Source organism: Thamnophis elegans, chromosome 2 (assembly GCF_009769535.1).
Source record: "Thamnophis elegans isolate rThaEle1 chromosome 2, rThaEle1.pri, whole genome shotgun sequence".
Classification (NCBI taxonomy): domain Eukaryota; kingdom Metazoa; phylum Chordata; class Lepidosauria; order Squamata; family Colubridae; genus Thamnophis; species Thamnophis elegans.
Genome location: NC_045542.1, coordinates 47,026,835 through 47,039,109, shown reverse-complemented (window position 1 = coordinate 47,039,109; position 12,275 = coordinate 47,026,835). Strand labels below are relative to the sequence as shown.

The 12,275-nt window shown below is 37.9% G+C and overlaps 1 protein-coding gene across 1 annotated transcript in view; it reads left to right on the top strand.

Moving 5' to 3' along the window:
- CCDC40 (coiled-coil domain containing 40) overlaps positions 1 to 12,275 on the top strand; it is a 44,435-nt gene that overhangs the window by 24,980 nt on the left and 7,180 nt on the right. Inside the window, exons 14-17 of the mRNA XM_032208638.1 lie at positions 2,197 to 2,410; positions 3,290 to 3,459; positions 5,194 to 5,285; positions 6,411 to 6,531. Of these exons, the coding sequence (XP_032064529.1) occupies positions 2,197 to 2,410; positions 3,290 to 3,459; positions 5,194 to 5,285; positions 6,411 to 6,531 (597 nt within the window). The remainder of the gene's footprint in view (positions 1 to 2,196; positions 2,411 to 3,289; positions 3,460 to 5,193; positions 5,286 to 6,410; positions 6,532 to 12,275) is intronic.

Below are 12,275 nucleotides of genomic sequence, written 5' to 3'. Positions count from 1 at the left end.
GAAATAATCAAACCAATTTGTTAATTGGAAGAATATGCCAATACATAATCAATACTTGAAGAATGTAGAAGGAAAGTCCAATAAAAACTCCACATAGAATTGGTTAAGATCAGGAGCATTAAAGAAACTCAAAGCTTTATTTTAGTAGCTCAAAAACAAGTTTTGCCAACTAATTGCATGAAAGTGAAAATTCAGCCTGTAACAAACAACAGCAAATGCCATCTTTGTAGTAAAAAGGATGCAACAATTGACCATCTGATCTGTGACTGCCACCGATTACACAAGACCCACTGGGACCATCAAGTTGAGAAGGTTTTCAAAAATAACTGGCCTAAGATCTTATGGGACTTTAAGATCCAAACAAGCTTCTTGCCCGATATAATAGTTATCAAAAAGAAAATAGTCTGATACATCAATATTCCTGTATTGGGTGGTATTAAAATTGAGAAAAAACAATTGGAAAATTATGAAACACGAGACTTGCAGATCAAAGCTGAATGCCTGTGAAAAGCGAAATCCACTGTTACATTGTTAGCTGTGAAGTCATGTCTGACCCATCGCGACTCCATGGACAATATTCCTCCAGGCCTTTACCATCCTCCGGAGTCCATTTAAGCTCACTGTTATACCAATTGTAATTGAAACCCTTGGCTCAATCATCAGATTAATTTTCCTAAAACTAAACAGAGCTAAGAATTGAACCAATAGTTGCCAGCAAAAGACCGAAGTTGGAAATGGGATGGATTCAGCTTAAGGCTGTGGAGAGCAACATCAGTGAATTCCTATGGAGAGACAGGTGGACAACCACTTAGAATACTCCTGATTGTGTCATTCTAAGCTACTTCCCTCTTTTTCCCATTGATGTGATTCGGAACACAGCTATGATTAAGGGACTGGAATGAATTTTGGATGTCAAACAACTCTGCATGGTTTCCCTTCTATAGTTTGTTTTTCATTCTTCTAGGGTCCTTGGTAAATGTACAATATATCCAGTGCACATGGGGTACCTTTTTACTTTTAGGAAGAATTCCCTAACAAAGACAAAGTATTTTATAATAAATTTAAAAAAGATGTTCATGGGTGGACTTTAGATATTAATGGAAAAGAATGTATAGTAGTGGCCAAAATTGTGGAAACCTTTTGGGAAAAGTGTACAGTATTTTTGAGGTTTGATGGCTAATAACACCACTTTTTTTGAAATAGTACCACGGAATTATATATCAATGGAAAATAATTTAATCAATAATATAATGCAATAACTTTTAAGAAGGATTTGCTATTTGAATATCAATTATAAATAAGAAAAGTGAAACACGTAGAAAAAATGAGATATACAAAAATTATCACCATGTCAGTTAATACTTAGTTTAGTAACCTTTAGCATGAATTAGGCCTTACAGCGTCTTCCCATGAAGTAACCCAAGTCTTTTATTTCTGCAGCTGTTATAATGTGAAACCAAGATTGAATGATTGCTTCTATTAATTGGGTTTTATTGCTGGGTCGCTTCTGACTAACAAGTTTCTTTAGTTGGATTCATAGATTTTCAATTGGGTTAAGGTCTGGGCTATTCCCAGGCCATTCCAGCAGTGGTCTATGATTATCTTGAAACCACTTTTTGCACACAACAGCAACATGACATAGAGCTGAATCCTGTTGAAATATAAATGCTTCATTGTCTTGGAAAAGACCATGTGTGGAAGGCTTCAGGTTGAGCTCAAGTATTTCATTAATGTATTTTTGGCCATTTATATTCCCATTAATCACACAAATTCTGCCCACACCTTTTGATGTCATACAACCCCAGATCATAACACTGACTGGGTATTTCACAGTACATGTAATGCAATCAGGATGCAAACCTTTTCCAATTCTTCTCCTTTTTCTGGTTATTTGGCTATAAATTTTCATAGAATAGATTACATTATCTTTCCATTGATATATAATTTTATGGTATTACTCCAAAAGGAAAGTAGTATTATTAGCAATCAAACCTCAAAAACATACTTTTCCCAAAAGGTTTCCAGAATTTTGGCCACTACTGTATATAGCTCAGGATTGAACTGTGGAGTCCTTGGTGTTCTGAGCTTGGTTGTTTATTTGCAGACATTTTGTCAACCTGACTAGTGAAGATGTTTTTCAAACTGTATTGAATTGCAAGTAACTAAATCTAAATCATTATATATTCCTGATTCAAGGGACAAGAATTGGGGCCTTTGGAAATTGAAATAAAAAAACTCACCAAACAAATAGATGAAATGGAATGGGAGGTAGTGAAGCTCCAAAGACACTGGATGAAGCAACAGAGGGAATTAGTGAAGCTTACTCAAGAACGAGAAGAGCAACTGGTTTCCTTAGATATGCTAAAGAAAGAAATCACAATCAAGGAGCAAAAGAAAGTACGCATTGAGAGTAAGTGCAGCGGTCTTGAAATCTTATTGGATGATTAGAACATTGCTTCAATGATTTTGCAGTCCCTTTGAAATTGCTTATGCTAAACAAAAAGCATAATTGGTTGCTGAACAAGAATTTTATTATGGAAAGCAAACTGCCATATCTTAGTGATAAAATCTATCAAAGATCTTTGCATGCATTTGAAGTAATTTCAGGAGACTGTAACATGTAAACTGAATACTTCTTTATAAAAGTCATATAAAATGAATGAAATATTGGGTATAATATACACATACATTTCATTAAGCAATCTTTTTTGTTAAACTCTCAGACAAATGTTGCCGCATCAGATTGTGTATATATATATATAAAATCACCCACTATTTGCTGAATCACTGAAGCCACATTTCACAGCAAAGTAATGCATCTGAGCTTTCTAAACTTAGTTTTCTGTTTACCAAATCTGAATTTATATTCTGAAAGAAATTGAAATTCTTGACTACAAACTTTTATACAACTTTGCTTAATAACATCTGGAAAAGTGTTTTGCTGTTCACAGCTATTTTGTACAAGGGATATAAAAATTCTTCACTCATGTAGAGAGGAGGTATCTTTCCCATGCAGTTACTTAGGTATGGTCAAATTAATTTATTTCAAGGCCAATTCGTTTTTACATATATTTAATCCAACAGTTGTCTGATTCTTAATTTGGGATTTTAAAAAGCACATTTATTTTTATACAGTATGCAGACTTTGAGTGTGCAGACTTAATCCCCCCCCAATTTATCCTGATAGAATGGATTTTTCCATATACATTACACATTGTATTCCAACTCTCATGTTATTTGCACCATTTTACATCTTAAAGAATTGTTACCTTTTATCCTATCCTTTCAGATGACATCCAGCAGGAGAAAAATGAACTGAAGGACATTGAGCGGCACATGAAGAATATGTCTAATGATCTGGTGAAGCTGCATTTATTGATCAATAAGAATAGTGAGAATTCTAATGAGTTACAGCAAGGAAACACCATCATGGAAAATGAATTTGTGCGCTCCCTCAAGGTATTCCTTGGCCTAGATGAATTTCTCAAAAAGTCAGGATTTGATTCTGTTATTCAATACTACTAAAACTACAAAAAAGAGAAGGATTTGATAACTAGCCTGCAATCCCTTTGTGAACAGAGAAGTAATGACAATATTTCACAGGAAAAGACTGCATTATATAAACATTTGGTCTAGACCACAGGTGTCAAACTCGCTGCATCACGGGATGTTTCACAATGTTTTTCCCATTAGCGGAGCTGAGGTGGGCATGGCCTGCATGTGATGCTTCGGGTCCTCAGGCCGCCAGTTTGACACCCCTGGTATAGATCATTCAGTTTCCAGAGAAGGAGGCAGGAAGGAGACCCTGGGAAAAAATATGAATAGTCCTTGACCTACAACCATGATTGAGCCCAACATTTCTGTTGCTAAGTGAGATAGTAGTTAAGTGAGTCTTCCCCCCTTTACACCCTTTTTTCCACAGTTGTTAAGTGAATCACCACAGTTTTTAAGTTGGTAGCACAGTTGTTAAGTGAATCTGCCTTCTCCATTCTACTTTTCTTGTCAGAAGGTCACGAAAGGTGATCCCATGGTCCTGGGACACTGCAACTGTCATAAACATGAGTCAGTTGCCTAGCATCTGAATTTTGATCACGTGACCATGGGGATGCTGCAACGGTTGTAAGTGTGAAAAATTGTCATATGTCACTTTTTCCCCGTGCTGTTATAACTTTGAATGGTTGCTAAATGAACGGTTGTAAGTCAAAGACTAACTGTAGGTAACTTATTTCTCAATAAGCTTGACTGGATTTCTAATGATATCAAATCATCAGTTCTTCAGAAATAATTATAAGGGGAAGCATATTAAAGCAAAACAGCCAAACTTTACGAAACTACTATCTGGTTTGTTTTGACAGGCTAGATAAGACATGTCAGGAATAGACTTCCAAGAACACAAGCTTTGATATGTGAATGTATGTAAAGAAGGCAATGAAGCCACTATGAAAAAATAACAATAGGACAATTCTCTACTGGAGAATCATTTAAAAAGGGATTAAAAATAAGATTGCCAACATATAATCACCACATATAAATCTACAACATGGCATCATATATTAAATTCTGTGCACAGTTTGTCGCTGCACCTAGATATTGTAAAATTGAAAAAGGTAAAATAAAAGCAACAGAATGGTTATGGGACTCAACTGATTCACTTTAAAGGAAACAGCTAAAAAAGTACTAGAAGATAAACTGTAAATGATGGAAATATGAAGAGTAAGGGGAAATTGTTCTCTCTGTCTTCTTGTGTTACCATTGTTGCCATGCAACAAAATTATATGCAAGATTTAAGACCAATAAAAAAACACTTCTTTACACTATTAGGTATAGTAATGGCTACCAATTTAAATGTTTGTTAAAAGAGAATTGGGTAGATTTAGAGACAGAGCTGCCCATAAGTTGAATTGGCTGTATCTTGCCCCCTACACCAAAAACAGCACAATTTCAACCATATTAACAAAGAGAAATACTTGAAAGAAAGTTATTGCAATCCCACCTTGCTTGTAAGCATCTTGGAAGCATTTAATTGACTCTTGTGCAACACAGAGACTTGAATTAGGTGGGCCTATGGCAGACGTAGCCGAGCTTTTCTTATATTCTGTTGCTAGCCTTAGTCTGATAATTATTATCCTTGTTCTGGATCATTTGTTTATTAGAAGTAAATAAAAGATACAATGCACATATTCCTGGCTCTAGATATCAGAGAGAGAATCAATTGAGATGCAAGAGAAACTGGACCGTCTCCATGAGGAAAAAGAGAGGCTCATCAACAGTCTAGTTGAGGCAGAGTGAGTTCTGATTTATCATATCGGGTCTGAATGCTTAAATAGCACAAGTGGAAAATATTCATGACATTTTTTTGAGAGTCCATTTTCTAGGCTGGGTCCTGAATATGTCAGAGCATAGACACATGGCATGTAAATCAGATTTCCTTCTTGTGTTGCAGTTTGAGAGATAAGCAGTCTCTGCACCTAGAATAATTGAAGATAATTCATAAATTATCACTACACAGGTGTCTAGTGGAGAAAATAAATGGAGGAAATAAAATGGAGCGGCATCCTTTTTCCTCTCTGTGTTTAGGACATGATCAGAGTCCAATCCGGTTCCTCTCTTTGTCTAATCCTAGACAAAGCCCCGTGAGACACTATCGAAAGAGTGTAAGCCTTGCTCACCCACTCACAGTACAGCCTATGTGCAGCTCTAATTGGGAATTGCAACACAATAACAAGGGAAGAAAGCCCAACTTTTATCCTTGATCCGCTTGATAATCATAGCATCCCACCTCCTTAATAATGGACTTCCCCAGCTTTGCTGCCCTCCTGAAAGAGCCACTTTGCCTAACAATAGAAATAACTCCAGGGGCATGGTCAAGGACCTGCTTTGCTTCTCCAGAAGTTGCCAGCCAATCAGATGCCTGGGATTTCCTGCCCCGTAATACAGCCCTCAACCTCTGTAAAGACCTTTGCTTTCCCATTGTTCAGGGTCCCTCTTTTTTGTAAAGCAGCCATCCAAGGTCCTTGCAATAAATATGGCTCCTTCTCCTCATTGTTGTGCTCTCTGCTTTTGAATTTTCCACAAGCTGAAATTCCTCTCTAGATTACATTTTAATGCCATTATTTTTATTGTCTTCTTGGGTTTTGTGTGGAATGTACAGGTGAATCATGACATAATGTTGGCAAAATACAATTCTTTCTAACAACTAGATTCCTGGCATTCTTTGTACATAAAAGCTAATAGTAGACATGATTGTGTTCTTTTGTTTTGATAGAATATGATTTGCATGAGTGTCTTGAGGTGCAATTTGATAATGATACTAATTATGACAAATAGCACAACTCCTGTTTCCATATGTACTATTGCCTGCTGGGGTTCTGCTAGCTTTTTTCTTGCTTTACTCTCCTCTGGCATTTCAGATGTCAGATGATGCAGTGGGAGAAGAAGATACAAATAGCCAAAGAGATGCGTGCTGCAGTGGACTCAGAAGCTGAGCAGAATGAGATCAGAGCCATGAAGTCAGAGATTCACAGAATGCAGGTGAGACAGGAAGTGCTGGGTAAGCAAATCTGCTGATTACCCAGATTAGCAAAAGCACCACTGATTTCAGTCAAACTAGTCTAAAGTTTTGTATTGTAAATACATTTAAAACAAATAATATATGATCTGTAGTTACCCAATCTGCTGTCCCCCCCCCTTTTTGGTTACATATATATTGAAGAAAAGCTAGAATAGAATAAACAAGTAGGCCTGGGGAATATTTTTGTCAGATTTAATTCCAAGATTTGTAATAAGCATAAAGATTTAACAGATTAACAGTTGGAAGGGACCATGTAGGTCATCTAGTCCAACCCCCCCACCCAAGCAGGAGACCCTACACCATTTCTGACAGATAGCAGTCCAATCTCTTCTTGAAAGCCTCCAGTGATGAAGCTCCCACAACGTCTGAAGGCAAGCTGTTCCATTGGTTGATTGTTCTCACTGTCAGAAAATTTCTCTCAAATACTGGGTATTTGAGCTATATACCATATTTTTCAGAGTGTAAGATGCACCTTGTCCCCCCCCCCCCCAAAAGAGGGTGAAAATCTGGGTGCATCTTATACACTGAATACAGCATTTTGGCCTCCTGAAATCCCGCCCACGTGCATTCTGTTTTTTGCAAAAATTGATGCAACAGAGGGTTTGGGAGGCCTGCAAAGTGCTCCTGGGGGCTGGGGAGGGCAAAAACGTGTGAAAAACAGGCTGTTTTGGCTTGTTTTTGCCCTCCCCAGCCCCCAGGAGCATTCTACAAGCCTCCCAAAGCCTATGCCTGCCCTGTTTTTTGCAAACAGGCCTGCAGAGGCCTGCAGAGTGAAAAAACTTTTTTTAAAAAAATTTACCTCTTCAAAATCTTGGTGCGCCTTATACTCCGAAAAATACGGTAATAGTTATATGATAGGTATTTTGGATATGATAAAAAGTTTGTGTCCCTCTTGACTCAACTTCATGTAGACTTATTAACAGCAGTGCGGAAATGTTTGCCATTATCTTTTTCCTGAATGATTTTTCAGTGTTCCAATCTAGTCTCATTTTTGGTGATCTCCTGTCCTCATCAGTCCAGCTTAGTTTATTAACCTAGGTAAAATAACTAGTTTCTGCCACGCACGAAGACATTTTTAATACAGTGTTACATGGTAGAAATCTCTAAATTCTAGTAACCCTGGCACACTGTGCAGTCCAAATCCTGATAAGATGTGGGGAATCCAGACTGCATTAAAGGACAACTACCCAGATTCTGCTTGCAAATCTTTAGTGGATGAGAGTCTATTACTTTGTGAATATTTATTTTTGCTGAATTTCAGGCTGTTCTCTGCTTACCTTTATAAGATTGGTTAGATGCTGCCACCTGCTGTGGAGCTAAACTAGGATATCAAATGTAAATTAAAATTTAGATATATTACCTAAATGACTATAATCCTGACTTTGATTTAATATTTCAGGAAAAAATATCATATTGGATCCAGACAATAGCTAATATGATAGGAAAGGCAGTAAGAACTGTTTTTTAAAAAAATAATCTTTATTGGTTATACATTTTTTTAAGGATAAAACATACAAATACAAATACAGTTTTAAACATACAAGCCCCCCCCCCCCCCCCGGGGGCGCGGTGACAGTCATTCACAGCCCAACTTTTTTTCCTTCCTCATTGTTTAGTCTCTAAGCAACATCTTCTCATTACAAAGTTCAGGGATCTATTACAATACCCACGTTCACTTTTAGTTCCCATTGTTAACAATTACTATTTAACTTTCCCCGTTTTAAGTCCCTGCTGTTCTCCTTGTCGCCCACATATACCATAGGTTCCAGCTAAGATAATGTTGTTTCTCCTTTGTCCCTCAGCCAACCCGTCATTCTGTCCATTTCTGCACATTCATAGATCTTTTTAATTACGGCGGTATGGTAGTAGATTTCCAAAATTGTGCATAGGTTATTCTTGCAGCCACAATTATATGTAGGCTCAAATACCATATTGAACTGCTCATGTTTTCTGGTTGTATGCTTAGTAAAAAATTCTCGGGTTTCCATTCCATGCTTGCCCCAGTAACCTCTTTTAGCCATTTTTGAATCCTTCTCCAGTATTTCGTGGCCTCAGTACAAGACCACCAAATATGGTAGAATGTGCCATCCCTTCTTCCACATTTCCAACACAGTGGAGATAACCCAGGAAACATTTTGGCTAACCTCGTTGGGGGGGAGGTGCCATCTATAAGCCATCTTGTATATGTTTTCTTTAAATGCTGTAGATATTGTAAGTTTAATAGTCTTACTCCATAGATCCCACCATTTGCCCATTTCAATCTCATAGCCAAAGTTTCTCTCCCATGTTATTAGAAGGCTTTTATCCATCTCTTCTTTAGCATCTTGACAGGTCAAAAACTGATAAATCTTCGATAACATTTTCTTATCTCCACCAAATAAAATCTTATCTAGCCCCTGAGGGTTTGGGTAGATCCCAAACCGTACCTTATCGCTTTTAAACCTATTTCTAATATGTAAATATTCCCACCATTCCAGATTCCTGCCCTGCTGCTCTAATTCCATCTTTGTTTTCATGTTGCCATCTTCTGTCATGATGTCTTTATATGTTATGTTTCTTGTCCAATTAAATACACTGGGATGCGTTAAAGCCTCCAACAGTGCCAACCAGCATGGAACCCTAAGATAGTATTTTTTTTCCTCATCTTTTCCCACACCCCCATCAAAATCTTCCGCATATAATGTCCCATGAAGTACCTATGGGGGGTATCTCTTTCTTGCCAGAGGGAGGTGTGCCATCCCTGAGAGAGGTCGTGTCCCTCTATAGCCAATAGGCGCCTTCTACTCAACGTCACCCAATCCTTCACCCATGTCATAATTGCTGCATTATAATATGCTTCCCAGTTAGGTACTCCGAAGCCTCCCAGTTCTTTACGTTTTTGCAACATTTGGGCTTTGATTCCTGCTTTCTTGCCTTGCCATATAAATCGAGCCACTATTGTCTCCAAGCATTTAAAAAAATTTTTGTCCAATTTAGTTGGTGCAGTTTGAAACAAAAACAAAAATTTCAGTAGTACATGTGTCTTAACTGTCACAATCCTGCCCATCGAAGATAGTTGTTTACCACTCCAATTAGTCATGTCCTTAGATACCTGTTGTAGTAATTTCATATAGTTATCTACTTTGATAGAGGAACATCTCTCCGTGAGCCAAATTCCCAAGTATTGTATTTTATGGGCCATGTTAATCCCTAGCAGGCTTTGTACTTCCCTTTTCTGGTTCAAAGTCATATTCTTAATTAACAGTTTTGTCTTCTCTTTATTTATATGTAGCCCCACTATCATACCATACTCCTCTATTTTATGTAGAAGTTGTATCCCAGAAGCCATAGGATCCTCCAGAATAAAAACAAGGTCGTCGGCAAAAGCCTGGACCTTAAATTCCTGAGCTTTAGCTCGTAACCCTTTAATTTGTATATCACTCCTCACTATTCTAAGAAGGGGTTCTAATGTAAGGATAAACAGTAGGGGGGATAATGGGCATCCTTGTCTTGTGCCTTTACCAATCTCAATATCGCCCGCCTCTTCTCCATTTACCAATGTCGCAGTTTGTCGTACATAAATTGCCCGAACTGCGTTTAAGTTTTCTCCAAACTTCATATTTTCTAATTGTGACAACATAAACTTCCAATTTACCTGATCAAAAGCCTTTTGTGCGTCGAGAAACATAAAGGCCACTTGTTTATCCGGCCGGGCTTCATAATATTCTAAGGCATCCAAAATAATTCTAACATTATCTTTCAAATGCCTTGACAGCAGGAAGCCGTTCTGATCAGGGTGTATAAATTTACTAAGGAAGAATTTAAGTCTATCTGCCAGTATAGCTGCAAAGATTTTATAATCCACATTCAAAAGTGAAATGGGCCTATAGTTTTTAATCTGGGTACGGTCAGCTCCAGCTTTAGGCAAAAGGGTTATATAGGCCTCAGCCCACGATTTCGGTGCGATAGAATCCGTCAAGACAGCATTAAATATTACTATCATCTCTTGTCCTAAGATTTCCAAAAAAGTTTTATAGATTTCAACTGGCAAACCATCCATGCCAGGAGTTTTGTTGTTTTCCATTTTTTTTACTGCCTTTTCTAATTCTATTGTTATCTTTTGGTTTAGTACCCCTTTCGCTTCATTTGAGATCTTGGGTAGATTTGCATTATTTAAAAATTCCTTAATTTGGTCCTCAAAAGTTTCTTGTCTACTATATAGTTGCTGAAAAAAACCTTGAATAATTTCCTGTTTCTCCCCCTTGGTTTCTACTACTTCCCCTTTACTATTCTGCAGTTGAGCTATACGTCTGTTCTCTCTTTCTTTCCGAAGTCTATAGGAGAGCCAACGGCCCAGTTTGTTAGCATGCTCAAAAAAGTTTTGTTTAATCCCCCTAAGTTTCCGAGCAACATCCTCCTAGTCTAGAAGAGATATCGCGTGCTTAATTCTAGCCATTTCTTCTTTTTTCTTATCATCTAGTGGGTCCTGTTGCAAGGCTTTTTCCACCACCTCCAATTTGGCTACCCATTTTGCCCTCTCTTCTATTTTTTTCCGCTGTGTGCCTATTGTATATTTAATAGCTAGGCCTCTCATATAAGTCTTGGCCATATCCCAAAGTATTTGTGGGGTTACTCCCTTCCTATTTTCTTCAAAAAAAAAAAAGCTCATTTCCCTTTTAAACATTTGTTGAAATTCTTGTTCTTTCACTATCTCTGTATTCATCATCCACCTTCTCTTCCTCCCCTGCCTTACTCCTTTCCACACCAATAAGAGTGGATTATGATCGGCCCAGGTATTAACCTCGATTGCTGCTTCCTTAATCAGATCCCCAATTTCTGGTGTCAACCAAGCCATGTCGATCCTAGAACAGCATTGATGTCTATGTGGAAAAAAAGTAAATTGTTGTTTCTGTGGGTGGAGTTCACGCCATACATCCTTTAATTCATATTCCTCCCTCATGTCTTCAAAAGTTTTGGGGAGAGCTCTCCTCCTTGCTCTTTATTTCCCCCCCTTTTGGATGTTTCCTGGGTTATAGTCCATTGTCCTATCTGCCACAGCGTTATAATCACCCACCACACATATGTGGTCATAGCCTAACTCTGCAATTTTTTGATGCAACTTTCTAAAAAAGGTGCTTTGATTGTCATTCGGTGCGTATATGACCACCAGCAAAATTTTATATCGACCAAATTTCAATTCAACCATTAAAAGTCTCCCCTCCCCATCGGTATACACCAATTTAGAATCGATATGATCTTTAACATACAGCACAATGCCCCTTTTCTTTTCATCTGCTAAACGTGTATGCATTATACCCAGCCGGGGGTAATACAACACATTTTGCTGGTGATTCACTATATGTACTTCTTGCAGGCATGTCAGATCACAATTCTTTTTCCGTAAAGCATTCAATATTTTATTTCTCTTTCTTAGTGAATTCAAACCATTTATGTTTAAAGAAATTAAGTGGAGTTCATCCGCCATGTTTATTTGTGTAAGGCTTTGGATTTTGTTGTCTGCCTCATCTGCAGTCTCGCATCTCTGTTTTGATTCTCATTTCCCCCTTTCTCGTCTCCCGGGACACTATTCTTTCGCTCCTCTCCTCGGCTCTTGTTATCCAATTCTCCATCGTTACTCTGAGTTCCCCTCTTCAACTGACTTTCCATAAAGTCTTGTGCATCTTGCAATGATTCAATCCGAAACCTCTGGCCTTGCCAGAGGAAG